Raw genomic sequence first — 23,739 nt, 5'->3', positions numbered from 1 at the left:
TTTACAAATGATGAGAATATGAGAAATACAATAAAATCAGAGACCTACGACCCTCAGTGACAAAATAAGACTGCTGCGGCTGTGTCGCAAACGATGTGGAAAATAAGACTGCCTGATGTACGACCCACATGTGTGAGTCGTTATCACTGTAGAAAAACGACTGTTGTTGCAGGTCCGTTCTTCATGTTCATCAGCAGCAGCAGCAGCAGCAGCAGAAACCGAGTTTGGCAAAACTCGAATTTCTTCTTCTCTGGCTCTCCTCAGCCCCCCAGACTCACGACACCCTCTCTAGTAGACCCAAAGAGCCTATTTATACCCAACAACAGCTCCAAATCTCGCCAATAACTCCAATATAATTCTTCATTATGCGGGAAGTAAATAACAATATTTTCCGAATATTTTCTTACCAAACTTGGAATTTCTTGCGTAAACTTCCTCCCTCCACGCTCCAAATCGATTCTTCACGACCCAAAGTGATGCTCGAGCCATTCCACATCATCAGAACACGTCCATAACTCTCCATGACGAGTGATTATCATCCTCCAGTGCATGCTTGCCCTGTTTTGAACTCGAGAATCAAAACACGTATTCCAGCCAAATTTGATCGAAACCACCACCCAAACTTTGTTCCTTATGCAAAATCACATCTTTTTGCCAATTTTCAGCGATTGAATCGCACTCTAACCCATTCATTTTGACAATCAAAATTCTGCCAGTTGAAAATTTCATTTCCCGCCAAAAACACAAATTCAAATTGTTGAAGAAGGTGCCCCTTATCCAGAGTGCTGGGGTGCGAATATCAATTGGGGTGGAAATAGTAATTTTTCTGGGTTCCTCAGGGACATTTCTGGGACGCTTCCGGTGCATTTTTGGGGTGCCTACGGTACATTTCTCCGGGGTGTAAAACACTGCTTTTTTAGCCCATTTCGCCGCAAGGGCTTATTTCTCTAAAATTTCCTACAAGAACACAAAATAACACAATAAGTACTTAATCGAATCTAACAATACAGAAAATTGAGAACAAAATAGACACATAAATGCGTCTATCATTGCATTGGTGGTATATCCCCTATTGAGAAAAATGATCAGAACCCAAATAATATAATATCTTTATTATGTAACGAGTTCATGCTCTTATTAAGAATAGACACGACTTTGGTTTAGATTTGACGGATTAAGTGTTGATTACAATCCCCGTTTATTAAAGTCCATGGACATAACTGATCTTGTAAATCGGGTGAGACGTAGTAGAAATGTGGTCAAGTGACTCGTCATACAAATTTTCTGCTCTAATTTAGGGTTCCTAGAACTAGAGTTCAAGCCTTTCATATAAAAAGGAGACACGTTTATTATAGTTATATAACACATTAAAATTATCAATGAATACATGAGTGAATCTCAAGTCATTCTTTTTTTTTACTATATTTTTATTTTCTACGCTTCTGTTCTTAGTTTTCCAGGAAAATTTGGTTTGACCGGATGCGTATTTTAAAGCACCAGGGATGTACATTCAAGTTCTTTTATAAGCGACAGTAACATTACCTCTTTCTTAAAATTTATAGTTATACATTTCAAGTCTACGTTATTGGTAGGGACGAACCAGGGTAAATTTAACACAGGAGCGTCAAAAATCTATTGGGCTGACATTAGTGGTAAATCCCATATTGAGACAAACATTAGGACCCCAATCATACAATACCTTTATTATGTAATGGGTTGGGGCTTAAACATATTTTTATTAAGAGTAGACACAAAGAATCCCACATAGATCCGTCGATATTCAAGATCACGTCGACCGATTGTACTTGATGTTCTCCGTGGTTGAAGAATATTAAACCCAGAATCGGTTGATGTGAACATTCACATAGACTATAGTTAAAGGAAATGTCCAATTTTCTTAATTTAAGAGTATGTGATACAAGTAAGGAATCCATGGATCCAAGACTAATTAGAACTTGTCCAAATCCAAAAAAAAATTATGTCTATATTATAGAAAATGAAAATACGAGTTCAACGCCGAAAAGAATGAGGTAACTCCGACGTCGGACGGAGAAGTTATGAACAAAAGAGTCGAAGAAATGCCGGATTTACAATCGGTAGATAATGGACATTTATCTAAGACGATCCTTGCAACAAAAAAAATATACAGAAAAACTCTCGAGTTATAGTTTTTTAAAATCGGTATATGGGGGAACTATCGGCACCATTTCTAGTGTTCTTCGTGAATGAAGAACATCAACCTAGAATCGGTCTCTGAGTGCATGAGCATCCACATATTCTTGGTTGATGTTTTTTATGGATCAAAAACATTAAGATTAATTGGTCTACAAGAACATGAACATCTACTGATTCTAGATTTATATTTTTCCAACAAATTGAAAAAGAATTCCATGTCTTAATGATATATTAATATTAGTTGATTCATAGGTTCACAAAATTAAACAACTATTAATAACGGAAAATAATGAGGGGTAGATCATCCATTCTAGAAAATAATTGGATAATGAGTTTTCAATTTTACTTCACAATGACTGGTTTTATCTTCTAGTAGTAGGCCCAAACTAACCAAGTATAAAATCCTTGCAAATATTGATTCGATTGTATGAATAGGAACCCTGATTTTGGGCATACCAAAATCTTTCAAGGCATACAAAACAATAGTCCCATCTTGGGTGACCTTATAAGGGGTATCCTATGGATAGTTCAATTACCTATATACCCTTAATATAAAAATTTAAAATCGGTTTTCTAATCAAAATCAGTTTCCCTTAACATTTCTTCTTCTTCTTCCTCCTCTAGCCGAACTCTTCCCCTTCCTGCGAAAAAAATTCATCATCGTGATTAATTGTCGATTCGTAAAAATTTGATCGTCGATTAAACTCAACCACATAATGACTCGTACAAAGAAAACTAGGGACTAGGCAAACCAAATCGTCTTCTAATCCATCAATTGAAGAAGAAGAACCAATTGAAGATGAAGGTGTAGAAACTGAAAATCAACCACCAATTGAACCAGAAACTGAACCAACTGCATCTCCAACTCCGTAAATAAGGATAAGAAAGTAAGTTTTACAAACCCAATCTCCTATTTGTTGTTTTTCATCGATTAAATGACGGTTACATTGTTGGGTTCGACTTAAAATTGAGTTGCATTTTTAGCCGAATTGTTCATCACAAAAGCTTCCTGTAAGTGTATATGAACAATTCGGCTTAAAATTTCATGAAATTTCAAGCCGAACCTAGTCACATATAGAGATGCATAGGGGTTCGGCATATTCGATAATCATAATATGTGTCGAACCTAACAGATTTATGAGGTTCGGCTATTACGATATTCTCAATATGTGCCGAACCAATAACAATATTTTAACCCAAAAAATAACAAATTGATATTCGGCTCATACGATTTTCGAAATATAAGCCGAACCAGTAATTATTATTTTTCTGGGCTATTCAGGATGTTGTTCGGCTCATAGATGTGAGCCGAACCGTTCATCAATTGGTAGATTCGGCTCATAGATGTGAGCCGAACCTCAACATGTTTCGCCGAACCATGATCAAAAAATTCATCTGAACAACCTTTTATAATTCTGAAAATTATCTTAATCACTAAACAAAATATTTAATCACTAATCAATATTATTAACACTAATCGTAAAGGGCAGATTTGCCATTAAAAAAAATTGGATTAAGGGGTAATCTGATTTTGCTATTTCACAACCTTTTTTGTCTTCATGTGGTATGCCTTGAAAGATTTTGGTATGCCCAAAATAAGGATTCATGAATAGTTCTAACTTCTAATACCTTGCTGGACGATTCTTTCTTTGTGCTTTTTCGGGTACAATGGCACAGTAACTGTGAAACGAGTCTAATCCAGTGTAGTCAATATCGGCCGATATATCGGGGATATTTCGGATATCGGCCCAGAACGATACGATAAGAAGGATATCGGGGATACGATATTCGCCCGATAATATCGGCCGTATCGGTCGAATATCGGCCGTTTCGGTCAAATATCGGCCGTATCGGTCGATACGAAATTTTCCTACATTTCCTGATATGAGACGGGATTGGTCGTTTTCTATAAAGTTTAAGAGTAATTTTGGCGAAGAAAGTCTTCCAAGTGGTAGTAGAGGTGCATGTAGCTCTCGAAGCAAGTCTACTAAAGTTACTATTTTGTTTTTTTGATAAAATTGATGTTATCTATTATATCTTATCCGAAAATGTGTGGAGAAATGTTTAATATAAAATTATAGTCTCTAAATGTAGAACCGATATTTCAACGATAATATCCCCGCTATAAAATCGTACCAGTGTATCGGTCCCGGTCGAGATGAACCGATATCCGATATTAAATACATTGGTCTAATCAATCTTTCACTCTCTCTTTCAAGTTTCATTTCCCCCGTTTGTTATCATCCTTACAGAGTTGGCTTTTCTATGCTCAAACACTGTACCCACTGAAGATTGTTCATCGCACCTAACGTTCAGCTGTTGTTGTTGTAGAGAGAAAGAGCCCTGGCCCCTGTTGTTACAGTGTGCCTTTTTCAAAATTGAAGCGACTTTCTTGGCTTTTTGAATAGTGAAGGACAAAAAAAAAAAGCACAAGACCCCAAAATTCCCCTTCTTTATTCCTTGAGTAATCTTTTTCCAATCCTTTTTTTTGACCCTTGAAAGCTGAAAGTTGTCGAGAGAAAATGTTAGCTCGATTAAATACTACTCATTTTCTTGAACTCAAAATACCTTAGTTTAAGCTAGAAATCATAATTTGAAATGAGAAGAATGAAAAAAAAGGAAATCAAAACAAAAACATCATTTATAAAGACGGATACCAGTTCTATTAAGAGAATACCATTCCATATAAGACAAAATGATCTGAAGCGTTTCCGATCGTTGGATCGACCGAATGGTATCTCCTTAGTAAGGCTCGTATAAGCCCTTATAAATCATGGAAAAAAAAGAAAAAAAGCAAAAAACTCTTCACATGAAACTATAAAGAAAATTTTATTTGTTTATGCCGTCGCCTTCACGAGTCTTCACTAGATACTAAACTCTACATATCAAGTCAATAATCAGATCCCATTATCCATGGGAAAGCTAAATATAACCTTGGACAACCGATATTAAATTCTCTAATCCCTACAGAATTCTACTAAAAAAAATAGGCTTTAGTTGTTAATTTACGCTAGCTACAAATTTAAGCACAAAATCCCATAATTCCATCTTTTTGTATAAAATGAGACTTTCATATAAAATTTTCACATTGATTCCATTTTTAAGGATCTATCTTTTTATGGCTTCTTTTCACTTCCTTCATTTATAAGTACTTCTACAAAGTCACTTCATTCAAAGCTCTGCCATTGCTAGCTCAAATGGGTAGAACCAGTTTGTTAACTCCACCTGAGTCACCACAAAGCTCCGAAGGGTTTTTCCCGAGCATCAATTCGTACGACGGTAAGGTCATGCTGGCGGCGATTGTATCATTACTAGTTGTAATATCATTTGTTCTGTTACTTCATGTTTATGCAAGGTGGTTACTCGGACAAGCGCAACAAAGAAGAAGACAGCAATCTCATGTATTTGATTCAACCACGTTACATCATCGTCATTTACGTACCACTATTTACGACGACACTTACGTTGATTCGCCAATGAACGGTCTCGACGCTTCAGTCGTTTCTTCTCTCCCTTTGTTCGTTTATAAATCTGATCTTTATAAAAATGGATTGGATTGTGTAATCTGTTTGAGCTGTTTTGAAGAAGATGAAATGGGAAGAAATCTTCCCAAGTGTAGTCATGTGTTTCATGTTGAGTGTATTGATATGTGGTTACAGTCGCATTCCTGTTGTCCGATTTGTCGAGCTCCGGTCGGTCCGGATAAAGCGACAACGGTGATCAATTCATTGTCAACGATTACACCGACGGAAGCAGCCGGAGTTCAAGATGAAGCAGCTGCAGAGTTGGCTGTTGTCAGTACCGACCCAAATTCTCCTACTGAAAATTCAAATCATTCAGCTACCTCCAATTCAAATATAGAGAATGTAAAAGATTCATCGTCAGCACCAGCAGGAAGGACATTATCGTCATTATCAACGTCGTCGTTACCGTTGTTACCTTCAACATCTTTGGGTTGTTCGTTAAAGAGAATGTTAAGTAGAAGTAAGTCCGAACATAATAAGTTGTTTCCGTTAACAACTACTGTAACTGAGCTCATTGTTTGAGCAAAATGTACATAAACATCATAATTTTACTTTTGGTTTTAGACATTTTAATGGTCAAAAATTTCAGTTCAGTTCAGTAATTCCTGCCTGCTCAGTTCTGTTTTTTTTTTTTTTCTTTTTGCCTTTGAATTTGACAGTTAGTTAGCAGTAATATAAAGTTAGAGCAACATGTGAACACTGCGGGACAGTTCTTGTGACCTTGATCAGCTTCTGCCTGTGGTTATGTAGGTTGACAATAACAAAGGGCATGAACATGATTATGAATGTGGTCACGGGGATCCTCGTATGAGTGTGATTCCTAGTCTATAAATACGAAAGGTGGATATTGGCCCATTGTGCTAGGCCCGTGAATCTAGGCCTGATTTTAATCCTGGGACAGTTGCATCACTGTCTGACTAGATTCCTTCCCACTGACCGATGCATCAACGACACGAGCAGGGAGGACTACCGTGCGAGCTTTAGCTTCTGACATGCTACCAGGAATGCATGAGCTTATAATGTGTCTGTTGCGATTGATTGCTATTGACACATTGCTCATTCCTGGACCTCCTCACTGATGGACTGACTTTAGCTGGCAAGAGATCTGTTGGCGTATTTGGCCATCCGTCATCTTTAGTCCTTAAACTGGTACATAGATGTCGACCTGACCTGTTTAGCTCACTGGCCAAGAATAAGAAAAACAAGCAGTAGATGTGGTTGTAGTGTTAAAAAATATTTGAGAATCTGACCCTTGTAAATTCTAGGGGTCTTCAATCAAATCAGTAAACGATCCCAATTTTCACATACTATTCAGAATTCTCTCTGAATCCATGGTGAGTTATAACTCAATAACCAAGACGGGGAAGTTCTCAAGAAACATAAACTCCCTCTCAAGAGTCTATCCTATGATTCCTTCTTAGGATTCTTTCTAAAAAAAAATCTCAAATTTTTAAATTTCCTCGATACTTTAAAAAAAAAAACTTTCCCAAAATCCAAGTACACTATTAGTATATTTTATTTTGGCTAGTGACACTGACAAGACAAGTGCAGTATAGTTCTTCTAACTTCTACATTCCTACAAACTCCACAGCACCATCGAGTGTACGTAAACCCAACATATTCGAAACAAATCATATAAATCCATCAACTGTGTTGGGATATAATTTGGAAAGTAATGCAACAGAAAAAAGGATGCAAGAAAAAGGTAGTGCAACTGCAACATAAATGGTGTCTGAATGGTCAAGGGGAATGAAAAGAAGAGATAAGATCGAATAACAGAATTTGACATAAAACCTGCATCATATATAGTCCGAGCCTTATAAAGACACACAATATCGGGAAGCTTGCCGACCGCATACGCCTTTATTTGTTAAACCGTTACATCAGAAAGAAACTACAAGCTGATTGCTGGGCAAAAACTACTTCAGGCTAGACCAAGTCATGTTCCCGAAAGGATTACACGAGAGAACTTTACGTTGGACTACGATATGCTGTACTATTTAGGAAGTCGGATTCTCTCTGAATCAGAAAACAAACATTTACTTATTCCTTCAAAGTTTACATTACATTTGCTATTCAAAGTTCGGGAAAACTGCAACTATAAGACTCGACGGAAAAACAAAAAAAGTTGGCAACTTCAGATATGTTTTGTACAAATCGCTGGTCTGAGTCGTGAGTCAATCAAGGGAGTGTTATTGCTTCCGGGAGCGACTTTTTAACCACCAGTGAAGCTCGACAAAGTGGGCAGCTAGATTGAGTACTGAGCCACTTATCGACGCATTCGAGATGATAACAATGATTACAACCAGGAAGTACTTTAACTTTCTCTTCATCTTGAAGTATGCTCAGACAAATGGAACACTGAGTTTCCGCCGAGTTTGGATCGCCTGAACGGTGTAAGATGACCGGGAAGCTGTTAATAGTATCCTGGTCAAGCCCACTTAACGAGTCACCGCACGGAGGGTCTGGGTGAAGAGTGGTGTTGATTGTTGCCATTACGGTCGTGGTTGTGGTCGGAAACGATGATCTGCGGTATCGATATAGCCAGCGAGCATAGAGACATAAGAGACACAGGATGAGGAGGAGGGAGAAGATGATGATGATAAAGAGAAGACTTCTGCCATGGACTTGGAAGTTTTTATCGTCCATATCGGCATAGTGCCAGTGAAATGGATGGGAGATCTCTTCATGATGAGATGCAGCAGCAGCCATTAGTGAGTAGTGATGATGTTTTCTTTCTTGGTGCTGAGAAGTAGATATAAGTTTGAATGTGGAATTTCCTGATGACTACCCATACATACTACTAGTTGCACTTGGAAAATAGCTCCAAATAAATTCCTCCAAGTTTAGTAGTACCATATGTTTCCGGCCACTTTTAGTTAAAAGCCTTGTTTTTGGGGTTCGATATCTCAGCAAATTAACTGAATCTGAGACCTCCTTTAGAAAGTTGCTTTTTGCTATCTTGGTTACTTATTTGTTGTTATTCTGCATCCTAAGAGCATCACAATCAAGATATCCAACAATGACACATGTCTTGAAGACTAGAACACCATGATGGCTATTATATGCATTTGACATGTTCGGATATGGATAGTAAGTGAACCATCAAATTTTATTAGCATTGCCTACAAAAATCTAAATTGTTTTAGAAGGGTCTCCGCCAGAGAAACACCGTATTAGTAATTCTTGCGCGCCATCTCCTTGACTACTTCTTCAAAAGACTTCTCCTACCGAATACTTCGAGCCCAGTTTGCATTGATGTCAACCCACTCGAGACTCTGCTGCAAAGCCCTGACAAAACAAGGCTTGGTACGTGTAGCAAAGAACTCTTCTACTTCAGCTGCTTTATCGGGGGATGACAACTGAAAAAAATGGATATATTTTGCAGTTAAGAACGAGAGCTATGTATGATTATGGGCTTTCAAACAATCAAAAGAAACATCTTTCCCTGTAGACATGTTGCTGTTAATTGAAATCCTAAAGATATCTGTAAGGAAAAATTGCAAAATGTAATGGGCTAGAAACGTATTATAAAAATCAATTAGGATTAGAATTTGGGAGTAGCTCGGGTAACACTATATGGTAACTGGATAAGAAAAATTAAAACATGCTAAGATTAATAAAAACGTTTGTGGTGAAAAAAACGTAATGGGATTAAGAACTCAAGAGTTACCTGTGAGACAATGAGGGAAATGTAGCGTGTCAGTATGAAACCAGGACCATAAGTCTTCAAGATGTGATCCCAGTTTTCCTGGATAACATTAACAACAAATCATTGTACAAAACATATCGTGAGTTAAAGAGTTGTCCTAGATATGAAGTTCAGTGTTCGGCTTGAAGCACGCTATTTATGATTTCAAAGGATTAAAGAAGAAAAAAGTACCTTCAGCCAACCCCATGCAGTTTCAACACCCTCCCAACTTATAGCTAAACCGCAATATGCATCTTGACGTCGAACCTACACAACAATGTTGATTAATGAATCAAAACCTTTATGGAGAGTTCATTGATCACTCAAAATGAACCTTCAACGTAATCATATAAAAAGTCGATTACGTCAGATGACAACATAAAGTTCAAAACATCAAGTACAATGCTAGGATCAGGACAAGAGGCAAGAGAACCTGCAATAAGGGAGGAAATATTCAGCAACAATATAGAGGGAGAAACAACTGAACGATTTACCAGAATAACTTGATGGAAGTACCTAAAATACGTGTTTTCTCGTGGCTTAGATCAGTCTCCCTATAAATGTTTAGAAGTGCGTCATAGCCTCGTCTATTTGAGGTGGCAACGGTCTGCGTAACAGCAACATATGCTGCCAACAAAATAGTAGGAGCAAGTAACATTAAGAAAACACATGGGAAAACAAGAGAAGTGACACGAGGAGACAAAAATTGACGATTTACATTCGACAAACCTTTCTCGTGTTGGGAGAGAGAAGTGGTGTATTTCTATCATCTACATATGCATGAAAACGTCGCAAAGCCTCCCTTCTTGTTGGAGCATGTCCGAAGATAACTAGAGCAGTCAACACCTCTCCACGCAACATTTCGTCCAAGTGGCTCTCTCCTTGTTGTTGATCCCACCCTAATTTCCTAACATAATGTCCAGTACAGTAAACCATTTGATTAAAGAACTCGAGCAAAGATTTCTTTTTAGAGGATTAACACCACGTAATAAAAATGTTGATTTACCAGAGCAAAAAAAAAATCAATAAATTTACTTACTCTGCAGTATTGTGGAAGAGATTGGTGAAGAATTGTTTAACATAATTTGATAATTCTGGAGTGGCATCAGATGTTATTCTTGGGAGTGGCATCAGATTGGTGAAGAATTATTTAGAACTGAGAATTCATTCCCAATCACTAAGAAGTTTAGCTATTCATGGGATTAATGAAATTCATGAGATAAGAAGAGAAATAATTACGGTGATGAAATCATTCCAAAATCCTAGCTTTTCTTCTCTCCAAAACTTGATAAAAGACCAATTGAACTTTAACATTTGAAATATTAATATTACCAAAAGAAAATAAAAATAAGAGAGTAAAGACGTAGCCATCTTGAAATGGCAATACCGTGAAAGTCCACCACCAAGTTCTTACTGTAAAGACTGTACTTGACACTAATAACACTTGTTGACAGAAACACTTGCAGATTTAAATCAAGGATAATCATCTGTGTATCTATCCTCAATGCCGCCACCTCAAACACCAATACTAGGGTCTCAACATGCGCCATCGGGTTATGACGATCCTTATTGTTATGGAACTACCAGATACGAATATTACTACCATGTAGATCCACGCGCCAAGGCAATCAACCATATGCTACTCAAGTTGAGGGTCTCAAAACTCAGGTATGTTGGAATTATAATTCAAATATTAGATTTAGAATAAACTTGTTTGATTTTTGAGTATTTTAAAATTTGAATAATTGTTTATTTAAAAAAAACAATGATTTGATTTATCTAGTGAAAAAGGGTGATTTTCAGAAGAAAAATTGTTATGAAAAAAGGGTTCTCATTTTTGTTTATTGTGAGTGCAAAGATTGATTTTGAGAGGAAAAAAAAGATTATTTTGATGAAGAAAAATATTATACTATGATGATGATGATGAAGATGCAGATTATTATTTGCATAATATGTTGGGTTGGTTGAAATGATGTTGAGGTTGATCTTCTAACAATGATGATACCAATGAAGTTGAAAAACGATCAAAGATGTTATTGATAATGACGATGTTAATGATTGTGATGCTTGATGTTTTCTAATTCATGGTAATGATGATAGATAATAAAATTTTAAGAAGAATATTTGAATTACAGGAGGGTGTTGGAATTATAATTCAAATATTAGATTTAGATTAATTCTGTCTGATCTTTGAATATTTTGAAATTTGAATAATTGTTTGTTAAGTGTCTTTAGGAAAATACTATATACATTTAAATATGCGACTTAATTCCTACAAATTAGGATTTTGTTAGCAGTGGAATAATGAGAGTATTCTAGGGTTTTGAGTTACAACCTATATAAAGGTTAATTCTCTATTGTGAAATATGCGGAAAGATTACCAATGTAGATTTTATTTCACTGCGTGTTTTATCTGTCTCTCAGTCCTCTCTTTACTATGTTGGAAAATTCCCACATGATATCAGGGATGGGGCAGAGAATTGAGTTGAGGGAGAGTTACAAGAAAATTTGTTTAAGAAAAAAAAACAATGATTTGATTTATCTAGTAAAAAAGTGTGATTTTCAGAAGGAAAATTGTTGTGAAAAAAGGGTTCTCATTTTTGTTTATTGTGAGTGCAAAGATTGATTTTGAGAGAAAAAAAAGATTATCGTGATGAAGAAAAACATTATGCTATGATAATGATGATGAAGATGCAGATTATTGATTTGCATAATATGTTGGGTTGGTTGAAATGATGCTGAGTTTGATCTGCTAACAATGATGATACGGATGAAGATGACAAACAATCAAAGATGTTACTGATAACGATGATGATAATGATGGTGATGCTTGATGTTTTCTAATTCATGGTAATGCTGATAGATCATAAAAAGTGTAAGAAGAATATTTGAATAACGGGAGGGTGTTGGAATTATAATTCAAATATTAGATTTAGAATAATTATGTTTGATCTTTGAATATTTAGAAATTTGAATAATTGTTCTTTTTTTTTGAAGAATAATTGTTTGTTAAGTGCTTAGTCTTTAGGAAAGAAATACTAAACACATTTAAATGTGTGACTTAATTCCTACAAATTAGGATTTTGTTAATAGTGGGATAATGAGAGTATTCTAGGGTTTTGACTTACAACCTATATACATGTTAGTTTTCTTACAGTCGAAACTACACATTTTAGTAATCGCAAGAGGCGAAGATCGTGACGACCTGCAACATTTAATGAAAGAAAATGGTGATGTTGCTTTACTTCACAGTATGCACTGGAAAGGGATCAAAATTGTTGATGATTATGTAAAAAAAAAACTATATGCCATAGTCCGCCTTGGGTTTCACTCGGTGAGATCTCAGATTTTGATAGTTATCAGATTCCAAGCTTCACACTTTCTATTCTTAATCTCATTGAGTTTATTTTTTATCTTCATGTGAAAATGCAGGTTCCATCTATGAGGTAGCTACACCTCTACATCATATCACAAGACTTTGCGAATGTAAAAAGCGAGGAGACATGGAATTAATTCAATAACGATTTTTTTATCAACAAAAATGATGTTACTTTAAGCTGGCTGAGAAAAGGAAAATAATTCACATATCTTTACCCAAAGATTTGAAGTGTTGCAGGTGTAGCTTGCCGCAAAAGGACCTGGATGACATGAAAAGTCATGCAAAAAGATGCCCATTTCCTTAGGAATTGAAAAATCTCGGGATCTATGTTTTTGGATCCAAGCTGAAGTATATTTTGTTATGTGGCCGGTAAAAAAAAATCAGATTCATTCACGCTGTGATTTTGCTTCATGAAGACGTTATTCATATATGAGCTTGACTCCAGTTTGACATTACTAAAAGCTTGGTCGAGTTCTCACTCTCAAGTACCAAGAGTCAGGCAGGAAAATTTGTGCTTTTACATGTGTTTTTTTCGGAGTATTATTAATTGTAATATAATTTTTCTTGTAGAATCATCAATTTTTCCTTGGATTAAAACAAGTTGTTTCTGAAACTATTTCAGATTTCTTATCTAATTTTAATTCTTATTTAATTTTAATTTTGAGAAAAGTACAGGACTCCAGAGCCTGTCCCAAAAACACAAAACTAGGCAATGATAAAAAAAATACATACATCTTAACCCCAAGCTAGTTAGTGCAATAATGCACACAACGGTTTTTACCCAACTTTGACCTGAATAATCTTAGGGTTATTAGGTTCAGGATCGAGGAGTGATTGAACATATTTGTGGGGGTTTTGATTATTTTTTCAGTCCTGAAGTTCAATTCGATTAATAAATAATCTATGTAAGTGATGTTTATATAGAAATATTTGAAGTTATTTCTAGAGTCTCTGATATTGATAGATGCTTGAAGTTAGTTTTCTTTCCATCGACTCCAGAATTGTGAGCCTAAAATACCCCATCGCCACGTGTAAGCATCACAGGAGCTGATCACATGATAAGAGGGTGTGAAAGATACACCAAATAAAGGCCCAAGGTGATTACACTAGAATCAAGATATCCACCGCTTTGCCTCATGAAGGACACGTATAAGGTCTAGTCAAATCATACCGACGGTCAAGTCTAAAAGGAGAAAATGCATTTAATGAGAATATGAAGAGGTGTGATACAACTGTAAACAAAGGTACATCGTGTCAGAAACTCATATCAAGGGTGATATATAGTGCTACCCGAATAATGAGCAATACGATGAGACTCAGAGAAGAAGCAGCACGACATACTTCTAAGAGAAGTCATAAGGACCCAATCCGAGTTATGAAGATATGTACCATCTCGTCATAAGCCCGGAAGCACCTTATCATATCTTGAGAAGTTTACTTTGCTTATAAATACCAGTCCATGTAGAAGGAAATGGACATGTAATCTTGAATGGTAGTAATCCATAGAGAGTTAGAAAGAAAGTTTGAGAGAACTAGAAGTTTGAGAGATATTTGTAGTTCTAAAAAGGGTAAGACCTTCAATAATAAAAGATATATTTCTTCACTGTGGATGTAGGTCTACAAGGCCGAACCATGTTACATAGTTGTGATATTATTTACTTTCATACTTTTCACATCTTGTATTTACTTTGAATCTTGAATCTTTATGTTTGTTAGTCGTTGGATCTTTATGGGCATTGTTAGCAAGAATTATGCAACTACATTTTGGCGCTAGAAAAAGGGAGGTGTAAATATTTTCTCTACCTCCCTTCAAAAGTTTTTCAAAATCCTAAGTAAAATTCTTTCTTTTTCTGTTGGTTTCTCTAAACTTGATAAGTTGATCTAGGACACAGCGAGTTCTAAACTATTTCACAGCTGAAAAGTCCTAAAGATCCTTAAAAAGCATTAGATCTAAAGCAACATCGCTTGTGATAGACGCATTAATGTGTATATTTTGATCTCAATTATATGTATTGTTAGTGCTCAATTTTATACTTATTTGATTATTGTATGTGTTTTTGGAGAAATAAGCTTTTGCGGGAAAATTGGCTCGAAAAGTGGTATTTGCGCTCGTGGGAGAAAATTATTATTCGGGCCCTCAATATGGATAAGGGTCATCCCAACGTTATTTGCACCCCAAAAATTATTATTTTCACCCCAACTATTTAAGGGAGACCAGTCACAGATAAGGGGAGGTCATCTTCAACGATTCAAATCTCAAATTTGGCGGGAAAGTTTGTGCAGCAAAGTTCAGACTTAGGGTTGGATTTTTCGGTAATATTTAAAGAGACTCAATCGTTAATATTGGTTGGGACGGACTTCTTAAGGTTAACCAGGGTGAATAGGTCCATCAAATTTGATTAAGTAGGGCCGGATCACCGAGTTTGATTGAAACAGTGGAGGATGGGTTTCTCGGGTTTTCAGTGAAGGATTCGAGAGAGGTATAGCCGGAGTTTTTCATGGGAATAAATGCAGACCAGCACTTTGCGACAAGACAGGAACGGTAAGCAGTTTGGTTTCGAAGAAATAGGAGAGTAACGTGAGTTACGTAAAAACAGAGAAGGAGAAAGTTTCCGAGATTTGTTTCTCTGTTTATGGAAGTTACATGGCCAGATGAGTAACTAAGATGCTCTCTTCGATATCAGTACATCCTTTGAAGAGTTTGGAAAGTGTAAAATACTCCAGAAGACGCATAAAGAAATATTTGGAGAGAATTATTCCCGAGACTTGTGGTGGAGGAAAATAGATAATATTCGAAAGATTAATCGAGATATTTTTGCCCGAAGATGTATATATAGCCTGTGGTGAGGTCAAGGAAATAAAATAGAGAGTTGGGGGACCGAACGGAGGGTTTGGAGGAGCTGCAGAGCAAAAATAAATAGTTGCAGTTGTGCTCATCATCAACAGGAACGAGGAAGAAGAAGGCCAGAACCGTTGCCTAATCTTTCAAATTCAATATCTTTGTAACAGTTCTGCAACAATTATTCATGTTAGCCTTTTCTCTGTAACGCTGAACTCTGTAATAGTGGATTTTGTAACAATTATATCTGTCACAGATTCGCTTCCTCAATAAAAACACCTATTTGAGCCTTGATTAAATATTTTGAGCGTGTTTCTACCATGACGAGCTAAACCTCAACACTGGGATGACGGAGGAAGCCAATTTTCATACATGGGTAATTATATTTAATTCTTATATGACTTTTGCACTAATTAAAATTGACTTAAGATTTTAATTAATTAGTTGTCATCTCATTTGATGGGTCATGCTTGCTTAGATGTTTTTATGTCCCATGCTTAGGATTTACAACTAATGTTTTAAGAATATGCCTTGACAAAAATAAGAGTCTATACCTTTGTTGAGCTATAATTATTAAAAGAATTAATATTTGAACCTTATGTTATGAGTTTGGTGGAATCCTAAGTCCCAGTTTCTCCGATATTAATATCATCTTTTTGTATATATTTATTAGAGTTAATATTTAAGTGTAGAATCGAGTCTACACAAGTCCGAGTTGAACGAACTTTATTTACCACTTGAAAAACTACATCAAATTTTGGCGCCGCCGAAGCGGACTTGTATTTAGATTTGCTTTAGGTTTATTTTATTTTTTTAGGTTTATTTTTATTTTTTTATTGTTATTTTTACGCGTTTTGGTATTTCTTGTTTGCTTTCAGATTTGGAGCTGAGCAAAAGCAAAAAAAAAAAGAAAGTGACGGAAAAAAAAGCAAAGCCAAAGAAGGAAAGAAAAGAGGAATCCAAAAGGAGTGAAGAAGAAGATTTTGTATATAATTATTTTATTTTTAGAGACTGTAAATATGATTTTATTGTTGTAATTCTTCTTTTTATTTTTGAACACTTTTTGGACTTGGACTTTATTATTTTAAACCCTAAGGAAGGGTTAAAAGTTAAATATAATTTTTTTGCAGGGAAGGACGGCAGTTACGATACTGTCTCGGCCCCTCGGGTTCGTACACTGACATAGGAGTCGGTGGCCTGAGTCGACTTCAACGGTTCATCGCCCGTTTGGTACGGGAGGTAAGACTCTATCCACCCACGAATCACCTTTCAGTAGGTTTTATTTTGTGTGACAACTCACACCCCTGCAATAGAATGTCGAACTGGTATTATAATAGCCAATACAACGAATATCCGACTGATTTTCAAAATGGACATTACTTTGACCATAGTGTGAATAGTGGTTGGAAACATCAAACTTTTGAAGGTTTTGGTCCATATTATGGTGATCCCAATTACTATCCACACGCCAACCAGTCATACGAGCAAAATTCCTCTATACTAGAGTCAACACGTAAGTTAGCTGAGTCGACACGTAAGTTAGCAGAAATGAATAACTTAGTTATGGAAGAAGGCAATGCAATGAGTGAACTTTATTTCCTAGATTCAATCAGGAATTCATGTGAGTTGACTCAGAATCTTTTGTTAGAGGCCCAGAAAAGAACTGCTCAAAATAATCTTAATTTCCAATATAGTGTTTCCAGTAGTACCCTTGAAAATGAAGATAGTTATTCACATAATCAAGATGACGAGGTTAGAATTGGTAACACTACTTTTTTAGATGAGGTTCGACCATTTTCATGTTATTATAATGATGATTATGATGAGGATAATATTGATGAAAAATCGGACACATATAAGCATAGTGATCAGGAATTTGTCACTCCAATTGAGCTTTACAATGATAATATTATTTCTAGTTCAAATCCAAATAATTTTAATAGTTATTCACCTATTCAAAAGGACGAGGATTTGACTAGAGATACCCCCGTTATAGACGATGTAGTATTTCCTTTTGATTACGAAGATAATAATGGTTTAGAGGAACGAGTTTCTTCTGAGAATATTATTTTAGAGTCTAGCGATTTAGGAACATTAGTATTAGACAAAGAAAATGAACTCGTCGGGATGAGTGAGGATGTACCGTACTTAGAATAATCAATTGACCATTTTCAGGAATCTGATGACCTAGAAATTAGGGATTGTGACTAGTCTTTCTAGAGACACTGAAATATCTAAGTTTGGGGGTGATTATCATTCTCCATGTGCTTTAACTCTTAGAAAGGTCCCTCACTTGGGACTTGACATATGTGCCTCAACCATTTTACAAGATTATCTTCATACACGTTTTCCTGAACCTAGTGATGTCCATAAGGAAGTTAAGTTGTTAGAAACTGATGTGATTTTTAATTTAGTTGTAGTAAAAAGTTCGTTGAGACTTGTGAAAGCAATAGATTTTAGACTTAATTTTAAAACAAAGGAAATAAAGCAAATAAATGTTGATATGTTGTGAAAATTATGGAGAGGTTGGAGCTAGGATTTCACCATTCATCAATACTTATGTGGTTCTAAATTAATTTATATCATGCAATTTAAACAATTGATTCGATTCTAAAGTATTGCCAAAATCAGATTCCCAAAATATCAAATGTTAGTCGCAAGTATAACGCATCAAGAGTCTAAAACTAAGCATGCATCATCAAGAGAAAACACATTTGATTAATAAGAATCATTTAATTTATTTTTTATCAATGCAATTAATCATATAAAAATATTGAATAAATTTATAAAATAAATATTACCACATTCTTGAGAGAATGGATTCCTCCATCGCCCCAAGGATTGGGTTTAACTCATCATTAGGAAAACACGCTCAAAATTCATTTTTTATTGCTCAAAGGTGGTGAAAAAATGATGAAATGGGAGAAACAATGATAAAACCGGGTTTGTAACAGTTATATGTGTTACAAAATGAAAAGAACGATAGAACAGTACCGTCGCTGATTCTCGACCCATGCATGTGTGTCGTTTCCACTGTTGAAAAACGACTGTCTTGGATGGTATGTTCTTCACATTCTTCAGATGAGCAGCAGCAGAAAAGTATTTCTGGTGGTTCTGATTATCGCCTCTGTCTTCTCCAAAACTCTCCAAAACTCTCAGTAACCCCTTATATGACCCAAGGGACTCTATTTGTACCCGAAAAATGCATCGAATCTCCTCCATAACTTCACAAATTCTCGGCAGTCAAAGAAAATATTTTCTTTCCTGTTTTAGCTTCTTACGCGTTTTATAGCGACAAACTCTCCTTGTTTAACTCTTACACGCCTCTAGCATTCTCCCAGCACATTCCAAACTCTCCCAGCAACAGAAGACGCGTGAAAATATTCCCCTGGTGTACGTGTTGCTTTGTTTACTTCTACGCGAGAATCCAGCCAATTTTAATCGATCAAATCACTCATGATATTTTTTTTGGGACATATCACAATTACCCAACAAATTTCAGCCCTTTAATCAACCCAGAACTCCGTCAAACTTCGATCGAAAATTACACAGTTCTGTTTTTTTATTTTCCCGCCAAAATGAAATTCAAAAGAAGAAGATGGGTGCTAAGGATGAATTTGGGTGCTGAGGATGAATTTGGGCTACGCATAACCTTGGGTGCCCCTTAGCCAAATCTGGGGTCCGTATAGCAAATGTCCCCTGGAAGTCCAAATAACACTTTTTGAGCAACTTTTTCCACATAAGTGTATTTCTCCAAAAACACCTACACAAACATAAAAACACCATAATAAGTACAAAATCAAGCACTAGCAATAGAGACACTGAGGACAATTCAGACATAAAAATGTGTCTATCAGAAACCCATCCTCTGGTTGATGTGGTTTGTCGAGGCTATGATACCCAGATTGACTTTGTTTTCCCACCAAATATTGTTCAACCAATTGTGGGAACGTATATGTTTCAGATGTGTCAATTATTAATTTTTGAGACTAAACCTAAGTACTTTAGGATTTTAGAATCAACACATTTGTTTAAGTCAAATTTGATTGACTTTAAGGATCCGCAGTTATTTAGGTTATTATTATGTGCTTCTAAGTTTTTACTTGAGTTTTTCCAGACTCTAATACCTGAATAGGAACTTAGCTACGAGGAAATCCAACCCATGAAAATATTTTATTTGGACCCAGTTATAGAACCTGAACCTGAACCACAGCTAGATGTAGTTGTCTTAAACATGAAACTAGACAAGGGTGTGCTTTATTTGTTTATTTTCTTGGAAGGTTGAAAATTCTTTTTATTTGTGGTAGCTTTATTTGGTTTTGATGACCCACAGATATTTCGGCTATTACTTTATGATTCTATGAGGTGACTAATCCTTTCTTAGTCTGGCTGAACACTTAGCACTTCTTGGGAGGTAACCCAACATTCATGCGACACGGTAATATCTTTCCTTATCTCTTTTGCTTTAAATGGTAACAGTTTCTCCGCGTTCATGCTTTTAATTTCATCTTTAAAACATTGAGGACAATGCTAGATTTAAGTTTGGGGGTATGGGAGAAACTTTTTAGTTGCAATAAATAAACTCCAGAGCCTAGAAATTTATGTTTATTAAGGATGGCACTAACCAATCTAAATGGATGGAAGCATCTTGGTTGTAGGAGTTGAGGAACCAATTTGATTAGATGGAAACATCTAAAGAGTCTATTCATAAAAGCACAGAGCTCAGGTGTTAGAAATAACATGGTAGTTTCGCCATATATCGTTGAGTCCTTTTCACTTCTGTTTTTATTTTGTTTTCTTTTTAAAATATGTTTCTCTAAGTGATTAGGTGGGGCTCACGAATAAAGTTGTTACCACTGCTGGGGTGAAATAGAGTAATTGAAATACCCAAAAATGAAAAAAAAATGAAAAAAAAAAGTGAAAAAGAAAAACAAAAAAGAACTATTCTGAAGAAAAAAAAAATTGAGACCAGACTATCAGACCAAACGGGATAAATTGTTCAATAAAATCGACCACTGGTTCCCTTGTATATGCCAGCGGAGTTGATCTAGAATTAGGAATATCGATCACTGGTTCCCTTGTATATGCCAGTTGTGTTGAAATTAGTCAGACCAGTATCTCAGTCCACTAGGATAGGTTCATTTTGGCAGTGGCCTTTAGACAGATATGAGAAACACCGTTCATCTAGTCAACATCAAAACCATCTATGTTTTTCTCTATATCCATCTCTTAATCTATCCATGTGATTTGTTGACTCTGAATATTGATGTCCATAGTGAGACTATCTGAGTAGAGCTCTGACACTTATATATTAATTTTAGTATGCTTGAGTGCAAACTCGTGTACAATAATTAGAATTTCGCATCAGGGTACTTCCTCATGTAGTCAATAAGTATGCCAACCAAGGAGATTCTTTAGTGCCTTCCAAGGTTCTGCATAGATAGCTAAGGTCTGGAGTGTAAAGGTTTTGTGGGTATATCTCTTTTAAGCCCTCCCGAAACTATAACTCGGCTACTAGGGCCACCTAGGGGTTTAAAGGCTTGTTGCATACGCTAAATGCAATCGACGAAACCTGCGACAGTGAGTTAGGATTTTATTTTATTTTTGCTCGAGGACTAGCAAATAATAAGTGTGGGGGTATTTGATAGACGCATTTATGTGTCTATTTTAATCTCAATTATATGTATTGTTAGTGCTCGATTTTATATTTATTTGATTATTGTATATTTTTGTAGGTGTTTTTGGAGAAATAAGCTTTTGCGGGAAAATTGGCTCGAAAAGTAGTATTTGCGCTCGTGGGAGAAAATTATTGTTCAGGCCCTCAATTTGGATAAGGGTCATCCCAACGTTATTTTCACCCAAAAATTACTATTTCCACCGCAATTGCTTAAGGGAGACCAGTCACAGATAAGGGGAGGTCATCTTCAACGATTCAAATCTCAAATTTGGCGGGAAAGTTTGTGCAGCAAAGTTCAGACTTAGGGTTGGATTTTCGGCAAGATTTAAAGAGGCAAAATCGTTAATATTAGTTGAGACACCTTAAAGTTAAACAAGGTGGATAGGTGAATCAGATTTAATCAAGTAGCGCCGAATCACCGAGTTTGATTGAAACAGTGGAGGATGGATTTCTTGGGTTTTCAGGGAAGGATTCGAGAGAGGTATAGCCGGAGTTTTTCATGGGAATAAATTCAGACCAACACTTTGCGACAAGACAGGAACGATAAGCGGTTTGGTTTCGAAGAAATAGGAGAGTAACGTGAGTTACGTAAAAACAGAGAAGGAGAAAGTTTCAGAGATTTGTTTCTCTGTTTATGGAAGTTACGTGGCTAGATGAGTAACTAAGATGCTCTCTTCGATATTAGTACATCCTTTGAAGAGTTTGGAAAGTGTAAAATACGCCAGAAGACGCGTAAAGAAAGATTTGGAGAGAATTATTCTCGAGACTTGTGGTGGAGGAAAAGAGATAATATTGGAAAGATTAATCGAGATATTTTTTCCCGGAGATGTATATATAGCATGTGGTGAGGTCAAAGAAAGAAAATAGGGAGTTGGGGGACCGAATGGAGAGTTTGGAGGAGCTGCAGAGCAAAAATCAATAGTTGCAGTTGTGTTCATCATCAACAGGAACGAGGAAGAAGAGTGCCAGAACCGTTGCCTAATATTTCAAATTCAATATCTTTGTAACAGTTCTGCAACAATTATTCATGTTATCCCTTTCTCTGTAACACTGAACTCTGTAACAGTGGATTCTGTAACAATTATATCTGTTACAGATTCGCTTCCTCAATAAAAACACCTATTTGATCCTTGATTAAATATTTTGAGCGTGTTTCTACCATGACGAGCTAAACCCCAACACTGGGATGACGGAGGAAGCCAATTTTCATACGTGGGTAATTATATTTAATTCTTATATGACTTTTGCACTAATTAAAATTGAATTATGATTTTAGTTAATTAGTTGTCATCTCATTTGATGGGTCATGCTTGCTTAGATGTTTTTATGTCCCATGCTTAGGATTTACAACTAATGTTTTAAGAATCTTGCTTGGAAAAAATAAGAGTTCATACCTTTGTTGAGCTATAATTTTTAAAAGAATTAATATTTGAACCTTATGTTATGAGTTTGGTGGAATCCTAAGTCCCAGTTTCTTCGATATTGATATCATCTTTTTGTATATATTTATTAGAGTTAATATTTAAGTGTAGAATCGAGTCTACACAAGTTCGAGTTGAACGAACTTTATTTACCACTTGAAAAACTACATCAATTTTTGGCGCCGCCGACGCGGACTTGTATTTAGATTTTCTTTAGGTTTATTTTATTTTCTTAGGTTTATTTTATTTCACAGCTGAAAAGTCCTAAAGATCCTTAAAAACTATTAGATCTAAAGCAACATCGCTTGTTCTTCTCGATTTAAGTCCTTTTAAGATGTTTTATCACCTTCCTAAACATGCTCACGAGAGATGAAGGTTCGAACACAGAGATGTCACTGACTTCTTGCAAAAGTTCGTAAAACCTCCTCCACGATTGAGTTGGGAAGAGATCTTCCTAAGTAGACTTCGTAGAGGAAAATTATACTACGACAGTTGTAAAAGTGCTAAGGTTGCAAGCTTTTTGGGGTATTTTTACCTCTAAAAACTCATAACAACCCAAAATCCCTTTTAGAAACTCAGATCTAATTAAGGAAGAAAGGTTAAAGAGTATATCATCACGCATTAACCATAAAATTGTTGAAAATTCAAAATCATTAGGCGTTAAGAAACACTTCAAAAAATGACTCGTCCGAACTGTTTTTTTACCCATTAAAGGTATGACATGAAGGAGGAGGTAGTTTACTCGAAAAAAAGAGAAAAAAAATCCCCTCTTCCCTGGCATAAAAACTTTATCCAGTTGGGGAATGTTTTTAACATCATCTTCAAGTATTTACAAAACTTTCCGACGAGTCTTTATGAACTTAAAATTTTACAACACAATCTGAACTCTGACTTAGAAACTGCACATGACCTGCAAACTTATGGCCCACTTTTCAGATAGAAAATACAAATTGAGTATTATTGCATCTCACGCTGGTAAGACAATGGTGATGAGACGAGATGCTCACACAATCGTTGGAGAGGTTCTGCCAAA

At 35.9% G+C, this 23,739-nt stretch overlaps 1 protein-coding gene and 1 pseudogene across 1 annotated transcript; one reads left to right on the top strand and one right to left on the bottom strand.

The window, feature by feature from the left end:
• The first annotated feature begins 5,180 nt into the window (after nucleotides 1-5,180).
• LOC113338230 (RING-H2 finger protein ATL5-like) lies at nucleotides 5,181-6,231 on the top strand. The gene has a single exon (XM_026583685.1). It carries the CDS (start codon nucleotides 5,373-5,375, stop codon nucleotides 6,219-6,221), a length of 849 nt encoding a protein of 282 aa, XP_026439470.1. The 5' UTR covers nucleotides 5,181-5,372; the 3' UTR covers nucleotides 6,222-6,231.
• A 2,644-nt stretch (nucleotides 6,232-8,875) lies between these two features.
• On the bottom strand, nucleotides 8,876-10,940 carry LOC113338945 (annotated as a pseudogene).
• Nucleotides 10,941-23,739: the final 12,799 nt, after the last annotated feature.

The sequence above is a fragment of the Papaver somniferum genome, unplaced genomic scaffold (genome assembly GCF_003573695.1).
Source record: "Papaver somniferum cultivar HN1 unplaced genomic scaffold, ASM357369v1 unplaced-scaffold_19, whole genome shotgun sequence".
NCBI lineage: Eukaryota > Viridiplantae > Streptophyta > Magnoliopsida > Ranunculales > Papaveraceae > Papaver > Papaver somniferum.
The sequence above is the reverse complement of the archived record's forward strand: the minus strand, read 5'-3'. Positions and strand labels throughout refer to the sequence as shown.

Bases quoted from the DNA above. Each gene is read 5' to 3' on its own strand.
- LOC113338230 (XM_026583685.1), top strand. From the start codon at position 5,373: ATGGGTAGAACCAGTTTGTTAACTCCACCTGAGTCACCACAAAGCTCC.